The 20,648-nt window shown below is 45.7% G+C and overlaps 6 protein-coding genes across 6 annotated transcripts; 2 read left to right on the top strand and 4 right to left on the bottom strand.

Moving 5' to 3' along the window:
* Nucleotides 1-424: 424 nt before the first annotated feature.
* Nucleotides 425-1,768, bottom strand: J3D65DRAFT_73811 (GPN-loop GTPase). Its single transcript, XM_066804138.1, has one exon. The coding sequence runs from the start codon at nt 1,482-1,484 to the stop codon at nt 597-599; it is 888 nt and encodes a 295-aa protein (XP_066652602.1). The 5' UTR covers nt 1,485-1,768; the 3' UTR covers nt 425-596.
* Nucleotides 1,613-3,202, top strand: J3D65DRAFT_74608 (S-adenosylmethionine synthetase). Its single transcript, XM_066804144.1, has 3 exons — nt 1,613-1,898; nt 1,966-2,593; nt 2,644-3,202. Exons 1-3 carry the CDS (start codon nt 1,816-1,818, stop codon nt 3,100-3,102), a joined length of 1,170 nt encoding a protein of 389 aa, XP_066652601.1. The 5' UTR covers nt 1,613-1,815; the 3' UTR covers nt 3,103-3,202.
* Nucleotides 3,203-5,190: 1,988 nt separating this feature from the next.
* Nucleotides 5,191-6,832, top strand: J3D65DRAFT_605752 (uncharacterized protein; the record flags this gene model as incomplete). Its single annotated transcript, XM_066798373.1, has 5 exons — nt 5,191-5,261; nt 5,308-5,385; nt 5,437-5,491; nt 5,540-5,701; nt 5,756-6,832. The coding sequence occupies 5 exons, from the start codon at nt 5,191-5,193 to the stop codon at nt 6,830-6,832; spliced, it is 1,443 nt and encodes a 480-aa protein (XP_066652600.1).
* A 971-nt stretch (nt 6,833-7,803) lies between these two features.
* Nucleotides 7,804-8,771, bottom strand: J3D65DRAFT_684755 (uncharacterized protein; the record flags this gene model as incomplete). The annotated part of the gene is made up of 2 exons (XM_066803791.1): nt 7,804-8,520; nt 8,577-8,771. The coding sequence occupies 2 exons, from the start codon at nt 8,769-8,771 to the stop codon at nt 7,804-7,806; spliced, it is 912 nt and encodes a 303-aa protein (XP_066652599.1).
* Nucleotides 8,772-9,277: 506 nt separating this feature from the next.
* Nucleotides 9,278-10,241, bottom strand: J3D65DRAFT_605750 (uncharacterized protein; the record flags this gene model as incomplete). Its single annotated transcript, XM_066798372.1, has 2 exons — nt 9,278-9,994; nt 10,047-10,241. 2 exons carry the CDS (start codon nt 10,239-10,241, stop codon nt 9,278-9,280), a joined length of 912 nt encoding a protein of 303 aa, XP_066652598.1.
* A 2,459-nt stretch (nt 10,242-12,700) lies between these two features.
* On the bottom strand, nt 12,701-13,960 carry J3D65DRAFT_73796 (uncharacterized protein). Its single transcript, XM_066804137.1, has 2 exons — nt 13,678-13,960; nt 12,701-13,628 (listed from the first exon to the last, which is right to left on the bottom strand). The coding sequence occupies exons 1-2, from the start codon at nt 13,873-13,875 to the stop codon at nt 12,831-12,833; spliced, it is 996 nt and encodes a 331-aa protein (XP_066652597.1). The 5' UTR covers nt 13,876-13,960; the 3' UTR covers nt 12,701-12,830.
* Nucleotides 13,961-20,648: the final 6,688 nt, after the last annotated feature.

The following is a 20,648-nucleotide window of genomic DNA, read 5'->3' as shown; positions in this document are numbered from 1 at the left end:
CAAGTTGCTTGCCATTAAGAGTGGCTTAACACATGGAACTTGATGTTGGGATACGGCACTTGGTGATGTTGCAGTGATGCCGTCTTTGGTGAGAGCGTTAGGGTTGAGGAGCAGACGGTGTGGCGCTAGGGTCCCAGGCACAAGTGACCCGGCCGTCGTATCGGCTCGCACATGTAGGAGCGTGCAATGGAGGCAAATCCGATTCGTCGAGGATTTCCCCCACTCGGCGTTTAGCTTTCGGGCAGGTTTCATCTCATCCGGCCTCTAACTTGCGTCATGTCTCACTGTCGCGAGAAGGCCGAGAGTTCCCAGTCGAGTCGTTAGATTCGCTGAGCTGTCCATGTGCTACGTACGTGCCAGCGATGCAGTTGACACTTTTGACGGCTTGTTTGCATGGGGCTTTTCTTCTGCAAACCGCACAATTCGATGTCTTGCGGAACGTGTGCGCCAGTCTTCATGGAGCTCTTACAAGCTCGTCCTCCGCAAACTGCCTGTCCTTGGTATCAAGTTTCCCAATAACGCCGTTGCGATGCAAATCTTTGTCGTCCAGACCTCTAGACTCCGCCCAATGCCAAATTAAACCCAGATTCTGAAATTTATTCGCCTGCCATGGTCTCGTCGAGTTCGTCTTCGGGCTCTTTGGGCTCTTGCGCCTCGTGGAATTGTATCGCATCATCGATGTAGCTCAGAATGCCATTGACACTGTCCTCTTCTTGGGCGTTGAGCTGCAGGAATGAGACCATGCTGAAATCATCGATGAGCTGTGCGACGGCCTTGTTCAACCTGTTGAATGACGTGCCCGCAAGGACATTCTTCGTCGCCGCGGGGTCGGTCGACTCTGACAACGGCTCGAATTCCATCCTGCGCGAAGACTCATCATCTTCCAACAAGTCGGCGTCTGGATTCATATATCGCTTCAATTCGCGCTTTGCAATGGTACCCTTGACGAGGTCCATTTTGCTCAAAATATTGATGTGCGGCACTTCCAGCATGAGCATGGCGCTCATGGCCGACAGAGTCCCAGCAAAGAACTTGGCGTGATCGACGACGAAGGTCGCTTCGAGCAGGTAGGCTGCGCACAGGCTGATGTTCAGCGATCCGCGGGTGAGGTGCTTGACGAGGGTCGGCAAGATGGGGACGTGCGTGTACAGCTCTATCTGGCCGGGCATGTCAATGATGATGAGGTATTCTTCCGTCACATCGTCGAGCGGCTCGGTCAAGAAGTCGAGGTTCTCGAGCAGGAATTCGAAGCAGTAGATGAGGCCGCCGTTGGGGCCCAGGCCCATTTCCTCCATGACATCCTCGAGGGTGATGAGGTCTCGAATGTCGACGTCAGGTTCGTAGGCAAACTCTTCGGCGGCGGGATCGAGGTTGACATAGAAGCAGGAGCGCTTGAGGGTGCGCAGGTGCTGGATGAGGGCGGAGCAAAAGGTCGACTTGCCGGCGCCGGCAGGGCCCATGATCAGGGTGCCGAACTTGCTCATGGTGAGGCGAGGCGAGGCGAGGCGTGTCGGATTGCTGAGCTGACGGGACCGTTGGGTGAAGGAAGACCTGACGCCAAAAAGTCACCGATGGCCGATGGCCGAAGGTTTCGGTTGGATTAGGCAGGCGGTGAGCGATGAGGTGCTCCGCGCCGGCGGCATCGCAGTTCGGCTAGTCCCAGGCGACGCTTTTTCTTAGCATTGTTCCCCTCCGCCTCCAATTCTGCCTCCCGCGTCCGTTCCTCTTTTTCCCTCCCGCTCTCTCTCCACTTCTGTCCTCATTCTTCCCGACATCCTCACCTTTCCCCTCAATCCCTCCTCTTCCACTCCAGCAATGGCCGTCAACGGAACCAGCCCCAAGGGCACCTTCCTCTTCACCTCCGAGTCCGTCGGTGAGGGTCACCCCGACAAGATTGCGTACGTTCCCCCACGTTCCGGACCGCGACCGCGACCCTCTGCAGACCCATGGCTGAATACTCGTTAGGGACCAGGTTTCGGATGCCGTTCTCGACGCCTGCTTGGCTGAGGACCCGTTGTCCAAGGTCGCCTGCGAGACTGCCACCAAGACTGGTATGATCATGGTCTTTGGTGAAATCACCACCAAGGCCCGCCTCGACTACCAGAAGATCATCCGCGGTGCCATCAAGGACATTGGCTACGATGACTCGGCCAAGGGCTTCGACTACAAGACCTGCAACGTCCTCGTTGCCATTGAGCAGCAGTCGCCCGACATTGCCCAGGGTCTTCACTACGACCAGGCCTTGGAGCAGCTCGGTGCTGGTGACCAGGGTATCATGTTCGGCTATGCCACTGACGAGACTCCCGAACTGCTCCCCATGACCATCCAGCTTGCCCACAAGCTCAACGCCGCCATGAAGGAGGCCCGCAACGACGGCTCTCTTCCGTGGTTGCGCCCCGACACCAAGACCCAGGTCACCATCGAGTACGCTCACGATGGCGGCGCTGTCGTACCCAAGCGCGTCGACACTGTCGTCGTCTCCGCTCAGCACTCCGAGGACATCACCACTGAGCTGCTCCGCAAGGAGATCAAGGAGAAGATCATTCAGAAGGTCATTCCCGCCAACCTGCTTGACGACAAGACCGTCTACCACGTAAGTTGCTCGTACCAATAACGCCGAAAACCCCGTCTAACGTTCGGCAGATTCAACCCTCTGGCCTCTTCATCATTGGTGGTCCTCAGGGTGACGCTGGTTTGACCGGCCGCAAGATCATCGTCGACACCTACGGTGGCTGGGGTGCTCACGGTGGTGGTGCCTTCTCCGGCAAGGACTACTCCAAGGTCGACCGTTCGGCCGCTTACCTTGCCCGCTGGATTGCCAAGTCCCTGATCAAGGCCGGCCTCGCGCGCCGTGCCCTGGTCCAGCTTTCTTACGCCATTGGTGTCGCCGAGCCCCTCTCGGTCTTTGTTGAGACCTACGGCACTTCCACCAGGTCCTCCGACGAGCTTGTTGAGATCATTCGCAACAACTTCGACATGAGGCCCGGTGTCATTGTTCGCGAGCTTAACCTCACGAACCCCATCTACCGCCGGACTGCCCAGAACGGTCACTTCAGCGACCAGAGCTTCCCCTGGGAACAGCCCAAGGAGCTCAAGTTCTAATTTGCCCTTCACTAGAAACCCACTGTTGACTCAACGTCGTTCAGCGGGGATTTGACCTACTTTCAACAAACTCTTTGGCGTCAGGGATACCCAAAAAAGGATTGCACACGAATGAGCACGCACACTGTTCAAGTATTCAACATAGACTCTTGAGCTGCAATGAAGCAAGAGCTGCAGATCATTGCAGGCTAATAGAGAGATGGTCGCCATATGTACGAGCGCCGGCGTTTGGGGGGGTTCATTTCAACACGAATTCTCCGGACGTCAACTGGTTCGTTCACACTCAAAGACGATATGGGGCTGCGGGGAAATCTTTTCGTTTTCTTTTACGCCACGTAACGCTAGAGATGGAGACTACAACAAATGTTGGTACGACGACGAGACGAAAGAAAAAATGAATGGATTCATCTCCAATGACCGCTGGATCCCTGTTTGGCTTGTGAAAATTGACCGTTTTCCCGTCCAGAATTTAGCGTCGTGGGGGAGGGACTTGTTATCTGGAGCTGGACGTTGACACCCCGTAGCTGTGGTTCCCCCCAAGCTGACCGCCGCATTAAACAGCTGCGCCGTCTCGATCAAAGCCGCCTCGGCATCTCCAACCTACTAGTCCACCGCATCTCGCTATTCACCTAGCCGCCAAACACATGCAAAGAGCTTCGCTTTGCGACCCGCCGACGCGCGCCACGACGCCAGCTCCCACTCCAACTCCGACGCCGAATCGACGCGACGCGACACACGAGAAGCGCGGCACGTATCGCCATCCGCTCCCTCGCTCCCCCGCACCGCCGCAGCGCAACGGCCGGCCGTTCGCTCGGTCGCCGACGTTTTGACGGTGCCTGACTAGCTGACTAGCTAGCGTCCACCCGCTATTTACCGGTGGCGCTCCACGTGCGTGCTCCCTCGTCCGTGTCCGACCGAGTCTCTCCTCCTTCCGCTTTTGGCATAGTTGCGAGCGAGCTGACAAAGTGGTCGGATTGCTGGGCTGGGGAGGGTGCGTGGGAGCGTGGTTTGCCGCTTGCGGAGCTTCGTGGGCGTTGCTTGTGACCAGGCGTTGAGTTGGACGTGGGGTGGGAGGCGTGGGGTGTGTGGGATGGACTCATCGCGGCTTGTGGGTAGGTGGGCTTGTGAAGGTACGTGGATCTCTTCTCTCTCACGCCGTCGTAGTTGAGTTGGGACCGTGTGGTGCGATGTAAGCATCCAGCCTGCGCAAAGGCATTGTCTCCTTCGCGGACTTCATTGTACATGTACAACGTGTACAATCTTCTATCTTTCCTTTCCCTTCTTCGCCAGTCGCCTTTCTCTTCTGTTTCCTTTTGCCAGTCGTGATTTCAATTGCTCCGGTTTGGACAAGTGCTTTTCGCACGTTTTCCTTTGCGTTTCCCAATCCGTGTCAAGCATGGCAGTTGTGGATGAAGGTGCCTAGTTCAGGCGACACTCTACTCAAAGTTCTCCGGGGGATGCGTCGACCTATCATCTCAGATCTTTCGGGCTCCTTGAGCGGAGAAGTTCATGTTGGTCCTCCTTCGGCGGCTGACATCACTGCAGCGCAAGTACTTCGTTGATACGCCTTCGGATTCTCAGACCATCACTTGAGCTCTTGCACCGGCCAGCTACGACCACAGCTTAGAAAGGACAACGTGAGGATGGCGCATGTATAGCAGCTATAAACGATAAGAGTATCGGGATTCTGCCATCGAGGTAAGAGAAGAATGGGGAGGCAGTATACGGGAGAAAGGGTAAGGCTTTCCCATGAATCTCTCTATACTGCACGCCTCCATTGATGTCATGGGTCTCGCGATCGGCATCAAGACTTTCAAGACGCGGCCTCGAAGCCACAGGGCTTGCATCAGACCTGGCGTGGATTAACACTTGACGGCGAGCTCCGCCGGTCTTCTCATTGTGAATCTTTTGGCAACATCTGTGCTTTCACTTCATTTCACATTTGCACCCCGGCCCTCCGTATTGTTTGCAGTGTCCGTGCTTGGCCGTCCCTCAAGATGCATTCGCAGATGCCTTTGTAACTCTCAACCTACAACACTACTTTCCTTTCCACATCTTCTACCCTTCATTCCACTTTCTACACACAAGATGATGTCCCAGAGCCTTACTATTGCGCCCGTTACGCCCCGCCGCCAGCATCACTTTGGCAACCTCTCGACGTGAGTCCTCTGTTCTATTTCTACGGATTACGCTCAATGTTTATAGCCTTTGGCACACCAAGGAGGGTTCGGACGTCACGATCCGCTGCGGAGACGGTATTGAGCTGAAAGCTCACCGTCTTGTGTAAGTCAACCCGGCCTGAAAAGCTCACTGTCCGCGCTGACAAGAAAACAGTCTGACGCGTTCGCCGTGGATGGCCGCTGCGATGGAGATGCAGAGGCCCTCGCCGGTAAGTCACTCTCCGCTGAGCTCAAGCCCAATGCTGATCACGTAAAAGGACACCGAGATGACCTACCTCCTACTGGAGGAGGATTCTCTCCTCGTTCGCCCGCTCGTGGCATTCTGCTACGGTGTCGAGCTTCCGCCGCTGAGGAAGGGCACCAGGACAGAGGCCCAGCTGCGCACTCTTGTTGACTTGTACCACGCCAATCACTACAAGGTCAGTAGCTAGCCCTCCGAATTTCTGATGAACCTCGCTCTAACGTTCTCCCAGTACCGTGTTCCAATGCTCAGCGCGACTTGCGAGGCGGCGCTGACGAATCTGGGTGACGTCGTCGAGAGTCCGTGCAAGATTGGCCAGAAGAGCCCCATGCATGGAGTCATCTCTCGCATGTTGGGCAATCAGCGTGAGGGCTGTTCCGCCGCGATTGACGAAGAAATGGGCATGTGCCACCCGGGAAGGCATCTTCACCCCACCGACCCATTCAAAGTTGAGCGCGAGCGCGAGGCGATCGCAACGCCGGGCACATCCAGTACGAGCCCATGCGACAGCAGGCACCCGCTCAATGAGTACCACCTTGCCCTCCTCGAAGAAGAGCACGAGCGCCGCGACAGCGTCGTTTCGGACAGCTCGACCACGAGCGGCCTCAAGGGCAAGCTTCCAGCCAGCGCCGGCCACAATGACACCGCCGACATGGAAACCGAACGCCAGGGCATCTCGATCCCGGGTGTCCCTCAAGTGGCGCGTCTTCGAGAGCGCAGCCCGGGCGGCACGCCCTACAGCTCTCCGCGCCTCTTCGACGAGATAATGACCATGCTCGGCTCAGACGGCGAGCAATCCCCAATGCTGGACGCAGACTTCCCCAGCAGTAGGCCCGTCGTCGAGCGCCTGAGCGACGCCTTCGACCCGCACTCTCCGGATGCCATGACGACAGCCTGGGGCCTGTCCATGTCTCCACTGCTTGACGACAACTTCAAGCCGTCGGAGGACACGCTGCACTTGGTCCCCGCCCCGCTCCGCCCCAGCAGCAAGCAGCGCCAGAGCGACGACTGCGGCGCCAGCTCCAGCCTCTTTGGCTCGAAGGACACGCTTCACTTGGTCCCCGCCCCGCTTCGTCCCAGCAGAAAGCAGCAGCGCAAGAGCAACGGCTCCTCTGTTGCCGGTTCCAGCCTTTATGGCCCTCGTCCGCTGCCGTCTGGACACGCATCTAAGCGCAGCGTAACCATGCCGGAGGACCCCGCGACCAAGACCCCGGCTCATGGTCCGTCTCAGGCGTCTGCCAAGGAGGGCATGTTCTCCTCCATCCGAGGCGCCACTCGTCGCGCATTCAATGGCAAGTCGAAGCGCTGAGACTGCTGCGTGTGAGACTTTGAGGAGGAGGGGAGGAAGGTTGGAATGGTTCTTGGGAGGGAGTCTTGTTTTTACGACTGTGGCATTCGTTGGATCCGGTGTTGAATTGGATGGGACGGCTACTACGAACACCCAAGGGGCGCATTGGTCAGTCGGATAGTCGGAATATGCGTGCACGGCATTGACATGGGGACGGCGACGACGGCGGCGATGGGCGTTCACAGGCGGTCTCTTGCTTTTGTCCTTCCTCTTTTCTTCAATCTTGTATTAACAGCTTTCGGGACCAGCAGACGAGTTAGTCCATGATCGCAAAATGAGTTTCTTTCTCCTCGTGTTCTGCATCTGGTCACTCTAATTTGGCGATTGTGCGTGGGACTTGCGAAGACTTGACGACTGTTTGTTTGCCTTCTTTCGCCGTTCTTTGTTGATGGGTTGAGAAGTATGAGCAGAAGGAGAGGGTGAGCGCGGGACAGGTTGCTTAAGGTTTGCACAATCGGGGACACGCGGTCAGAATATGAGCGTCGAGGCGTAAAGATCTCAAGCAGTCTCTACGGCTTCCTGAAAAGCACGCCCGAACAAAGACTGCAGTATCAAGCCCTCCACGACAGGTCAAACGGTACGTCTCCCTCACAGTCTCGGGAGCCGTTTCCAGCCGCGCCTGGGAATATCTGCAGGCATTCACTTCAAAGTCAAGGAGATCTCGGAGGTGGAAGGATTGGTTTGCTTCGACTGATCAATTTCTACTTGCCCCAACTCCCGGCCATAGTCCCTGCGGTACATAACTCGTAGTCCAGACTGTAGAGACAGAGTGCCTTGCGTGAATGAAATGATTATGTGGTTTGCTCTTGAGCCGTAGTCTCGTTACATTTGAAGTATTGGGTGGATAAAGAGCAGCTGAGAGATTTGTGGAAACAAAACTTCTGACAATCTGGTTGGAACAATAACAAAGTCAAATAAAAGCTCTTCGCGCTTCATCTGGAGACAATCGAGTATTCCGTGCTGGGAGTCATAATTGTCGTGCTCTCCTCCTCATCGTCGCTTGGTGGATCTACCACAAGATATGGTATCTCGTTGCTATTCGCAAGCCAAACGTCGAAAGGGGAGATTTTTCCGCAATGCTTGCACTGACGCTCCGCCTTTGGACGTAATTCCTCGGCCATGCAGCCGTTTCGAGTCGATGTCTTTGTACAGAGGGGGCAGCAGATGGCTGCCGTCCGTACAACTGCTCCCAAGTGAGTTAGATTTTTCCAAAAGCCATTGATTTGGTCGATTGTGTCCCTGAATTGAAGGTCCAGCATGAGATCATCGATGTTCTTCATTATCTCGCAAAGAACCAGGAGTCGCATCCCGTCATCTGAGCAGCGATCCTTGAACACCTTGCGGGCAATGCTTGCCGCGCTCAGTGGTGAGATTTTCGCATTAGTAGTCGGCCTTTGGTTCGAGAGTATTCCCAGCGTTTGACGGGCTTTCTCTAGGATTGCTTCCTTGAGCGCTTCGATATTATATTCGTGCGCCACCGTGTATAATTCAATGTATAAATGCATCTTCTTATTGGCAATGTTCCAGTGATGCGGCACGAGGGGGGGACCAGGGTACTCGTCAAACTTCTCTGTATAGCAGAACTCGAGCATCCTTTGAACAAGCTCGGGAACGTCTTTGTCCAGATTGACTATGCTCATCTTGAAATTCTATTTAAGTCAGCGAGGTCGAGCGATATGTCACGAACAGGGGTAAGCGGACGCACGCCGAATTGCCTATCCGCGTCAAGAACTTTTTGGAAGAACCCCGATTTCATGCTCAAAATGAGCTTATGGGCATGGAACTTTTTGCCTTGGCAGATGATCGTGAGGTCCGTGTGTTTCTTCAATTGAAAATTGCTTTTTGGGAATTGCTCCAACTGCACGAGTTCAGACTCGGCATCTTTCTTTTCCGGCGGCATCTTTGCAATTGGGGACTTTGGAGGCACAAGTCCTGATGACTCAGTGTAGAGAGCGAGATCGAACACAACGGGCAAGCGGAGGAGGAAGAAGAATTGGATACTGGGCGAGAGTGCGGCAAACATATACGATACGTCGTGCCGCGAAGTCTAAACAGTGAGACAAAGCCAAACAACGCGCGTGAATCATGACGGTGCCCTTATCAAACACCAAACTTCCACCCGCTGACCTGCCATCCCAGCTCCAGCTGGATCAATCGGGCATGATCCAGAAGTTGTGATGTCGTCGACAGAAGCTTTGCGGAAGTCCGTCCGCAGCCGGTGAAAAAGCAAGCAACCACATTTCAACCTCAGTCTTCTGCCCTATGCCCCAGTTCGGTTGGAATATTCCGGGATTCTGCTCGTTGATTCGCTGAGCATGTAGACGTGGCGGCGTTGGGCGGTGTGATTCTGGAGCCAAACGAGAATTTCAGGGGTGCCGACTGAAGTGCGCCTCGACGAGCGACTCTTCAAGCGCCTTGCTTCTTCGACTTGGAACTTTTCTTACCACTGCGTTCCTCCTCAGATTCCGTGTCTGGCTCCATGGCGGTCGCATCTATTCGTGAATTGTGTTTATTCCACGCGATGGCGTTAGAAGACTGGCCGCACCTCGTGCACAGTATAAGGCACGAGACCTTCAGCCTCAAGTCCTCAGCCTGAAGATGCCCGCAAACCAGACAGTGGCGCAAGCGGTAGCCAAACTCGGCGTTGACCTTGCTCGTCGTCTCCCAAAAGCCGTCGATTCGATCGGCTTCGGCGGTGAAGCGCTTGCTGCGCCGAAAGGTGTCGACTCTCTGAGAGAGTTCGCAGAGAAAGAAAATTCTCAGGGGGTAATCCGAGGAGCTATCTGTGTCGTGGGTCGTTTCGAGGATGTCGCGTGCGATTCTTGCGACGCCTGCCGGCGTGATCGGCTTCCCGTAACCCGTGTACTGGGCGTTGAAAGATTCCGTGGCCAGCTCTTCGAAGTGGCGGAAGGCGTGGTACTTGAGAGGCTCTATCTGGTATTTGTCTCCCATGGCGTTCAAATGTACGTAGAATCGCAGCTCTGCTTCTGCACCATCGCCGCCTAGCTTGCCGACGACTGTGTCTAAGAAGGAGCTTTCCTCTCCCCTGTAGCAGAACTCGAGCATAGCCTCGACCATCACGGGATGCTCTTCGTTGAGGTTGATGACCCCGGTCCTGGCCTCCTGTGCATGGCGGTCAGCTTTGCGTAAACTGCTGCGGAGACTGAATACGGACAATCCATGGGGATTTTGGGTCGCATGCCTTGAAAAAGAAACCCGATTTCGTGGCCAGTATGATCTTGTGGGCATAAAACTCTCTCCCTTGGCAGCGGATGGTGAGATCCGTGTGAGTCTTGTCAGTGAATTTGCTGTAAGGAAACTTAGACAGTCCCAAAACCAGAGGCGAAGAACTTCCAGTGAATTGAGTCATCTTGGGGACCGTCAAAAGCCACATCTCCTCTTGGAACCTTTAGCTTGAGTTTCCCGCATCTGTTTGATGAGCGGTCGTGGTTTGTGGATGAGAACGATGAGAAGAGGAGCTACAAGAGAGAATTTTGGTAGAGTGGAGAAAGAAAACAGCGTGCGGTGTGCGACACGCAGGAAGATGTCGGAGGAAACTGCAGAATAGACCGCTCGCTCTAAGATAACATAACAGAAGAAATCTGGTTCTGTTACGGTCGGCGGCCATTTTGGTACCAAGTTACGAGGCCTCGTAGCCAAAATTGTCGCACACTACTCCTACGAATAGGTAGAGAGGGCCAGCGGGATTGTCTATGCTTGTCAACAGAAGACAGACAGTGAGAATTTGAGCCACTCAAATCCAGAGTGCTCAGAGTGTTCACGCCACTCAACACTGATGCTGAGGAGCGTTCAAGCTCAAGTTGCAATCCTCATTATGTGTGTCGCGTATTCTGCTTTCCGAATCTCGGTACTCAGGGGTGGATGCCGGCGAGGGCGAGAGTGCGGTAGTGCGGTGGTGCGATAGCAAGGCACGCAAGAAATCGACAAGGACTCGCCTCGATGGAGGTTGGTAGGGAGGCCTGAGCGCCGACGAACTCCATGTCGCTTCGGGCGCAGTGACGTAATTGGTGACTGGCGCGGCCACTTACCGGTTGTCGGTGGTCTTGTGTAACAACACCAAGCAATCTCCCGTCGCGTCGTCTTCGCGCGCGTCCTCTCCGAGACAAAGCAATGCAACGGTTCCGGCCCACTTCACGCCTACTGCTTCACGTTGGTGAGGATGCCTGCAAGTGTTGACGACAGGTCATTCTCTGGCCGACAACTGTTAGTCCGCGCGAAATCCCAGGCCCCCAGATTGCCGGAAAAGAGGAAAATCGACCATTGACCATGGACAGCTCTCGGGATCCACATGTTTGAAGAAAGTTGGCCATCCCTCACAACTCCATCTCAATCGTCCGTCTCGCAGCTTGGGTCCGTTGCCCTTGCCAACAATGAATTGAATTCTGAGCGGGACAAAGAGTCCAGCGAGTCGTTTTCTGGTCTCTACAGACAGGCTACACTTCGACCTCCTGGTTCTGAGAAACTCCGCCCTCCGAATCGCACTCAACATCCCACGCCCAGTTCCACTCCTCAACCATATGACTTGCCGGGCAGGAAGGACACTTGTACAACTTCGCCATCGCCAGATACTCCATCATGTCTATACAGACTGCGTGTCCACAAGAAGGACATTTCCGAGGCCGATCTCCTGCCTCAACCATGGTGAAGTGCGCCCAATCCTCCCAGAAGCCGTCAATCTTGCAAATCTCGTTTCGAAACTTCTTCCAAACCATGAGGGTTTTAATGATTTTAGACGTATAGAATAGGACCAAGCGCCGCAGTCGTCTATCTGTATAGGGGACTTTCTCGAAAAAAAGGGTGATGATCTGACCTACACTAGAAGTCCAGAGATCAGCTCCAGGAATCCAGGCAAACAGTTTTTCTTTGAGCAGTACGGGCTTGAAAACGATCAATAATAGTTATTCGAAAACCGGGATCCTCGATTCCTTAAGCGCAAGGAATTGGTACTTGTCTGCAATTACATATACTAGGATTGTACGTTTTAACTGTTCTGCTGGAGTTATCTTCGCCGCACCGTGTTTAAGGACCTCATCTAAAGGGCCCCATCCGTGGCAGTGGTAGCAATGGCTGAGCATGAGCTATACAGCGATCGGATCTTCCTCGTCGAAGTCGAAATCACTCGTTTTCTACGTCAAAGCTCATCAGCTCCAAACGGATTCATACGGAGTGAATGGAAGACGAACCTTGAAAGGGGAATTCGGATCGCAGGCCCTATTGAAGAACTCCGACTCTGCACACAACAAAACGCTGTGAGCGTGGAATATGTTGCCTTGGCAACGAAGAGTGATATCTGTGCCTCTGTTGGTAACTTGAAAGTTTCTCTTTGCAAATTCTTCGAGCGGGAACGTCCATCTGTCGCCTGAGCTGAGTGAGGCCGACGCCATGGCATGGGTGAGTTCGGGCTGCCCACCAACTCCATCAGGAGTGTCTGGTGACTGTCGTTGCGACATTTGTATCAGACACGGGAGAGTAGAGCCAGGAGTGGTCCTGATGAAGCAAAAGCGAAGAGCCAGCTTGATTGAAAGGACTGCTCGCGGCAGCTACAATATAACTATCACGCCAACAAGCAAACAAGGCCCGCAAGGCCTGGAAAGAGAAAGAACTGCTCGCTGCCTTCTCCCACGCAGCAAACTCAGACCTGGCAAACAAATGGCAGTACGGACTGCTTCGAAACAGCATGGGTAACACCTGGAAGAGACGCGAAGACGGATGAAGGGACTGAATGACACTGGCTCTCCTTTCCCATTCCAAACGCCGAAAATCAACCAGAAAGATCGTGCGCCCAACCAAAAATGAACACCGTTCAAAATACAGATCTGAGAATCGAGGTGGCAGTCTGAGCGTGAGCTCGCAGTGTTGACCACCCCCACCAGACTGCGGAAAGGGTTCAACCAGCGGCTTCTAGGGAGAAGCGTTCTTGAGATAGGCCGAGGAAGCCTTAGCCCACCCGCCTCCTTTTCTTTGAAGTACCACGGCTGTCGATGCTTTCTTCGTCTTCGGAGTCCCATGGGACCAGAATCTGAGCAATATCAGATTCCCAACGAGAATGCAAAGCGTTCCATTCGTCGACAGTGTGCAGCGCGTTGCAACTGTCGCACTGGAACTTGCCGCGATTGAACTTCTTGTGACTCCTGCGACCGTCATCCAGCGACATATCCTCAAATAGAGAATGTTCCCTCAGTTCCGCAACGTCAATTTCGCAGCAACTAGGGCATGTCCGGGCTCGAAAGTCAACTTTCGCGTGATTCATGGCCAAAAGCATCCAAAAGTCTTCGATTCTGCTGACTTCTGCAACAAAACGACTGCTGGCCCCAAGCATCGGGAGAATGAGCGAGACCAACGAGAGAGTCACGGTTCGCAAGCGGGTGTCCCTTTCGTGAGTCGTCTCGAAGACCGCACGGGCGATCCTTCCAACTCCTGCCGGCGAGAGATGTTTTCTGTTATTTTTGAAATCGCCACCGCAAATATAGTATCGGAAACCAGAGGCATTGATCATTAGTTCGAAGTGGCGAATGATCTTTGTTTTGAGTCCCTCGATCAAAAATCTGTCGGCCAAGGCGTGAAGCAGTATCCACGATTTTAATTTTGCTTCCACATCTGGCCTCGGTTCGTTCATCAACGACAACTTAAACTTTTCTGTTGTTTGAAATTCAGCTGGGCAGTAGCAGTAACACAGCATTTGGTGGACAATGTCGGGATCGTCTTCCTCTAGGTCCATTGTCCCAGTTTTGGCTTCCTACAGAGGATCAGCTTTGCACCCCTCGTGTCCTAGGGAAGATACGAACAGTCCATAAAGAGGTAGGGTTAAAAGCTTTGTTGAAGAATGCCGACCTTGCAGCTAATATAACCCTGTGAACAAAGAATTCCCTCCCCTGGCACCGTATCGTGAAGTCCGAAAACTTCTTATTTGTGAATTCGCTGTCATGGTATTCCAAAAGACTCGTGACATCAGGATCGGAGGAGACATGTCCATCGGCCATCATGAGATGCCTCTGTGAAGAAGAAATCCTGGCGGGAATGAATCTGTGCCTCGTGTAGTGACGGCACGTTGATGAGGAAGACGAGGGTGGTGAAGAGAAGCGCAGTGGAGAATGCGCACGAGCAAGGCAAGTTATATGAGGAGTAATTGCGCTAATGGCTCCACTGCACGTGCTGAGAGATAGCAATATTTAGTGGATCTGTACTTAGCAGTGTGACCAACAGTTTGTTGAAGCGGGTTTTAACGTCTTCAATTTGACTGTAGGTACGAGTAGTTGCTTTGGTATGTAGATAGTTGAAGGGATAGGACAATATCTTCTCCTCTTCACATGATTGACTACATACACAGACGAGTGACGACCCACCTTATCTGTCATTGGAGTGCGCCTCAGGAAGTGTTAACCGAGATAAACACGTCAGAAGTGGGAGGGAGGGAAAACAGAGAGAAAGGTTCACAGACGCGTCGGAGGAAATCAACGCGTCTAATCAGCTGCAACAAAACTACCCTAAAGCTACAGGCTATATGCGCGCCTAGCCACCTTCCTATAGCATAACTAGCCAGTCACTAGTACTTCCAGTACCATATAAATTTATATAGTATTATTTATAATATTAACTACTAAACTATATATTATAAAGGGCACTACTTACTAAGTTTACTAAGTACTTCTCTTATACTTCTTACTACTACTACTACTATTACTATTACTATAACTACTACTACTATATCTACTATAATAGGTCATCCTTATATTAACTATATATAAGCTAAAACTACTAGCTATCCTCTCCTATAAAATCCTCTAGACCTTACTATCTAGTATAAGTACCTTATATACCTATACCCTAATAAAGATAGTAATCCTACCTATTAAGTTTTAATTAAAGACTTTAATATATACTTTCTATATATCTTAAATATCTAGTTATACTAGTATAAGTACTAGACTAAGTCTAGTAGTTAACTTACCTATTACTATAACTATTATATCTATATAAAGGTCTAGAACTCTAATAAGTATAGCCCTATAGCTATTAAGAAGTATAAGATTAAGGCTAGTTTAGCTATTATAGAAGAGGAGGAGGACTATAATAAATAAGAGTAGTTTTAATAGATTTAAGAGGGTAAGTAGTATAATAGCTATATATAAGTAATCTTTTCTAAGGATAGTAATATAGTAGATATTAAGCTCTTAGAGCTATATAACTATAATCTTAACTTAGTAGATTAAATTAAGATTAATAATAGGCTATAGGCCTATATAATAGGGCTAATTATTAATAGCTATAGTAGTACTTCTACCCTCTTAAAATTCCTATAAGGTACTAGACATCTTAAGTATAGTCTTTAATATCTTTATAATATAGGTAGTAAATATCTTAAGTAGGCTATAATTTAGGGATAAATTAGCTTAACCTATAAAATAGTACCTAATCTATATATAGTAGATTATTATAACCCTAAAGTTATTTAGATAGAGAAAGCTATAGTATACTTAACTAAGAAGTAATAGTATATAGAGAGAGTAATATTAATATATAAGGTTAAGGGTATAATAACTAAATTATCTAGACTAATCTTTATAAAGAATAACTACCTAAAGACCTTATATAAGAGAGGTAAACTTATACTTATAGATTTAATATATAAAATAGTCTATCTAGGTATATAATCTAGTAGGGAGGTACCTTATTTTATATAGGAACCCCTAATAAAATAAGGTACCTTCCTATATATTCCTATACCTAATATACTATTTGTTACGACTCGTAGATTTCTTATTATATAGGTGAGGGCTAAAGGTAAACTGCTAGAGAATATATATATATCTTAATTAAATATAATAAGTTAAAAGAATAAAATATAAAAGATATTTACTATCTATATATTTCTTAGTCCTTCCTTTATACTATTCTACCTCTTATCCTTTATATAAGGGTCCTTAGTTATTATTAGATAAGTTATAAAGGTAAGGTATTAATAGGCTATTATATAGTATCTTTCTAAGGCTATAGTAGCTAGTACTAGGCTATAGTAGCTGGTACTAGCCTATAGGTTTTAGCCTAAGCTGTAGTAGGCTGCTACCTAAGGTAAGGCTCATACTTCCTATAACTATATAATACTAGGTTTATCTATACTGGCCCTAGTACTTATATAGGTATATATATACCTATTATAACATGCCCCCCCCTAAAGAGAAGCTAAAATTATAGGAATTAGTAGCTATAGGCGCTTATATAGGCACAGACTTATAATATATAATAGTAGTGATTTAGTAATTTAAGCATTCTATATAGTTATAAAGTATAATTATTAGTCTAGGTCTACTACTATACTATCTCTTTCTATTACTATCTCTTTTACTATATAACCTATAGAAGGTTACTATCTTACTTAGCTATATCTAAAGCTCCCTATTAAAGTATGTTGTTATCCCAGTCTAATTTAGCTATAATCTAGTAAACTAACTATCACGCGTAAAGGTTCTAATAATTTAAATAATTTATACCCTACTAATAGTAAAGTAGACATTCCTAGCTGCTATATACTTAATATATCTACTACTTATTATAGTCCAGTCTATTAGGACTTATTACTATTATATAAGAGTTATAGTATTAAGTTATTATTATACAGTATTATTCGCAATCTATTATAGTTGCCGCTTACTTAGAGAGCTATTTTAGCTAGTAGTATCTATAAAGACTATTATATAGAGTCCTAAGGTAAGTAAACCTTCTATCTCTTTAAACTATTACTAATTATTATCTAGGCTATTAAGTAGTATTATATATCTAGGTTTTACTACTTTATTATCCTATCCTACTAACTAATATAATTATAGAGGAGGACACTTATATAAATACTTAGTTAGGCCAGGCTTTACTTATTTAGCTAGGAACAGCTATAGGCTTATTACTTTACCTATAGCATACTATAGTATTAGGTTCTACTTAATTAGTATTATTAGTTATCGCGCAAGGTTCATTATCTATAGCTATACAGCCTGCTACTAACCAGCCTATTATGCTATATTACTACTAGTTTACTATTATACAGCCTATTTTAGAGGAAGAAGGTAAAGAGCCTACTTATATATACTATTATTATAATCCTATAGCTTATTAGGTTCTAGTAGCTAAGTACTTACTACCTACTACTTTACATAATAGCAGTAATAGTAAGATTTATATTACAGCATTACTAGTTAGCTCTAATAAGGCACCTATTAAGTAGGACTTTAAGTTAACACTTTATATCCCTTATAAGAATATAGAGAGTGTTATATAAGTAAGTTTATCTTACTAATATAAGGGATTCTTATCTAACTAACTATATAGGCGCGCCTTAGTAGTTCTAAAGTATAAGAGCGCACTAAATACATCTTGGCCTTAGGTAACAGCATGCCTTACTTATATATTATAGTTTCTACTTAGCAATTTAACTACTTATTAGTTAAAATCTAAGCTAGCTCGCGTGATGCTTTTCTTATCTAGTACTTTTTTTACTTATTCCTTATACTCTATAGGGTTTTTAGAGATAATAAGCATGTTATTTATAAAAGCTATAATAAAATCGTCTAAATACTTAAAGAGAACCTAGTTAATAAAATATTAAAAGGCTATAGGTCTATTACTTAATCTAAATAGCAAGATATAGTATTTAAATAACCTATATCTTATATAGAAGGTAGTTTTATCTTTAGAATCCTTAGTAAGATAAATATAGTAGAAAGCTTATTAAATATTAAGCTTAGTATAAATCTTGCCCTTTCTAATATGCTAAAGCAACTCTATAATAAGAGGGAGGGGGTGTAAATCCTTAGTAGTTTATTTATTAAGCTATTAGTAGTCTATATAGAATCTCTATCCCCTACTAGGCTTTTTTACTATAAGAATAGGAGAAGTGTAGGTGGTAAAGCTCTTTATAATAAAGCCTTTTTAAATATTCTTAATAATATACTCTTTTACAGTCTTAAGCTGCTCTAGAGATATTCTATAGAGAGGACTAGGTAGAAGCTCTAGTAGACTATTATATATAAGAGATATTTTATAATTAACCCCTATATAATATAGTAGTAGCTTATTAGACTCTATTTTAGAAAACACATCTTGAAATTCCTTATAAGTAGCTAGTAGCTTAAAAGCTAGTAATTCCTTAGTTTCCTTATCTTTAAGAGCTGCTTAAACTTATATAAGGTTAATAGTATAGATCTCTATTAGTACAACTTGTATTTTATAAATAGAAAGCTTAAATATATCTTAAGTTTAGAATTTAATTCCCTTAATAACCTATACTAAGGGAAGGAGGTATTTATTAAATTTTTTATCTTTATAGTCTATATCTACTTAGTATTTTTTCTATAGTTCTTTACTTCGCATAGAGATTTTTAGTAGGTATAGAAGATACTAAAAGGACTAGTTAACTAGTAGCTATCTTTAGACTAGTTTATATTATTTATAGTCTAAGAGGACATTATACTAGTTAAAAAACTATCACTTAAGAATCATATTATTATAGCTAATATTATAAATAAAAGTATAAGTAGAAACTATTTAATCCTAGAAATAGAGTTAAAGATAAAAGTAAAAATTAACCTTCTTATTTATATATTAGTTAAACCTAGTAATATTAAGCCCTTTACCTATTATTCTCTTTTTTATAGCACCTATAGACTAGAGAGTTAGTAGTAGCTTAGGGTAAATAAAACTTATACCTCTAGTACTAGTATTAGCTAGGGTATAAATTTCTAAGGCGCGGCCGTTAGATATAATTAAGGTTTATATAGTAAAGGGTATACCTCTAATAAAGTAACTAAGATTTATATAAGAACCCTTAATATATATTACTCTAAGTTTAGACCTAAGGTAGGAGACTTTACCTAGGTCTTATTATTTTCTAATAAAGACTAATCTCCTTTATTTATATAGACATCTTTAGTACTTTCTTCTTCTACTAACTCTATTACCTTTATCTCTAGTTATAGGTATTGCCTCTATAAATAGCTAAACTAGCTATAGTAATTATATAGTCTAATCTCTATATAGACTTCTACTTTACCTTTATAGGTTATATTATATAAGGGAGCTCTAGATATAGATTGTACCTATATATAACTAGAAGATAAAGTACTTATACTACCTAAGGTAGTTATCTTTACTCTTTCTTATTATCTCTTCTTTACTTATTCCTTATATAATATAAGTATTAGTTTTCTACAGTTAGAATAGTAGTTACTAAGACTTTAAGTAATAGGGTAGGCTTATTAGAGGTACTTATAAAAGTTAATATCCTTATCTTACTCTATAGTAACTATATAGGTTTAAAGGAGAGGATCTATTATATTATAAAAGTCCTCTTTTTACTATTCCTAGGGAAGATCTATATCTAAGGCTAATTATATAAAGTTTAATTAAAACTTCTAAAGGTCTATAGGAATATAGTATATAAAAGAGTATAACTACTTCTTTATATCCTTATATTTATATAGACTCTAGAGAAGGTTATCTAGGAATTTAAAGATATCCTTATCTAAAGTAACTTTATTAGCCTTTATATAAGAAGTAAGGAAAGGAGTTAGGTAATATAAGACTTTTCTACTAATATAGGAAATAATATAACCTATAATATTTTATTTAGTCTCCTCTACTATATCTTTAGTAAAGTAATCGTGGTTTTATTTAATTTTATTTTATATAAGGAGGGTCTAGTATTTATATAAGGGGTCTTCTCTATTAGTAAGAAGAGGAGGATTAGGAACCTTACTACTTTAGTATTTCTTACTACTTAAAGATAAAGTAGAGGTTTTAGTAGTAGTTTCCCTTATATAGGTTAGAGGAGGTCTAAGAGTCCTTATTACTCTACTAGTAGAAGGATCTTAAGAGAGGGTAATAGGTCTTAGGTACTAAGCTAATAGAGAGGGCCTAATATATCCTTCCCTTAAGGCTTCTCTTAGTCTATTAGTATAGTTTAAGAGTATTTACTTAAGAGCCTAGTTCTACCTTTATATATAGTTTAGTTACTACTATACTTAAGACTTATTTAAGGATATAATCTTAGATTTAAATTAATTAATATCTAAGCGCGGTACCTTTATAAATGCCTCTATAACTAGAGCTTAAATAGTATAAGTTAACCCTAGGTCTTAGGTATATTCTTTTACCTCTACTACTAGGACTAAGTAGAAATTATATAGGAGAATAGGGGTAGGTCCTCTCTTATTATTATTTAATAAGTATCTAGTATTATATAAATCTTTAGTACCTTTACGCGAATCTTATTAAGTTAATTAACTAGTACTAATACCTTTAGTAGTACTAGATATATCAGCTTTATTCTTAGCTATACTATCTTTATAGTCTTCTACTTAGAATATCCCTTAAGCAGGTTATAGATAGGATGCCTCCTAGATATTTATATACTACCCTATAGCCTTAACTAAAGACTTTTATAGTTAATATATACTTAATGCTCCTTAGTCCTTAGATAATACTAATACGCCTAATAAAGACAACTTAGGTTTACTAGGGAAAAGTAATAAGTAGTCTTATATAAGACTATAGCTATATATAACATTACTTAGGTTAAATATTATAACACCTTTATAGGTAAAGAAGTAGGATAGAGCTAAAACTTAGAATAATCTTTTATATCTATTATAACTTATAGATTTCTTATTATATAGGTAAGGGCTAAAGGTAAACTACTAGAGAATATATATATATCTTAATTAAATATAATAAGTTAAAAGAATAAAATATAAAAGATACTTACTAC

The sequence above is a fragment of the Phyllosticta citribraziliensis genome (assembly GCF_038025025.1).
Source record: "Phyllosticta citribraziliensis strain CPC 17464 chromosome Unknown J3D65scaffold_10, whole genome shotgun sequence".
Taxonomy (NCBI): domain Eukaryota; kingdom Fungi; phylum Ascomycota; class Dothideomycetes; order Botryosphaeriales; family Phyllostictaceae; genus Phyllosticta; species Phyllosticta citribraziliensis.
This window is presented reverse-complemented; position numbering and strand designations above follow the sequence as displayed.

Excerpts from the sequence above, each read along its gene's own strand:
- J3D65DRAFT_73796 (XM_066804137.1), bottom strand. The coding sequence starts at position 13,875 with ATGATGGCCGATGGACATGTCTCCTCCGATCCTGATGTCACGAGTCTT. Across the intron at positions 13,629-13,677 it reads ACCCTACCTCTTTATGGACT|GAAGCCAAAACTGGGACAAT; the intron begins GTTCGTATCTTC and ends GATCCTCTGTAG.
- J3D65DRAFT_73811 (XM_066804138.1), bottom strand. The coding sequence starts at position 1,484 with ATGAGCAAGTTCGGCACCCTGATCATGGGCCCTGCCGGCGCCGGCAAG.
- J3D65DRAFT_74608 (XM_066804144.1), top strand. The coding sequence starts at position 1,816 with ATGGCCGTCAACGGAACCAGCCCCAAGGGCACCTTCCTCTTCACCTCC. Across the intron at positions 1,899-1,965 it reads GGTCACCCCGACAAGATTGC|GGACCAGGTTTCGGATGCCG; the intron begins GTACGTTCCCCC and ends AATACTCGTTAG. Across the intron at positions 2,594-2,643 it reads ACGACAAGACCGTCTACCAC|ATTCAACCCTCTGGCCTCTT; the intron begins GTAAGTTGCTCG and ends AACGTTCGGCAG.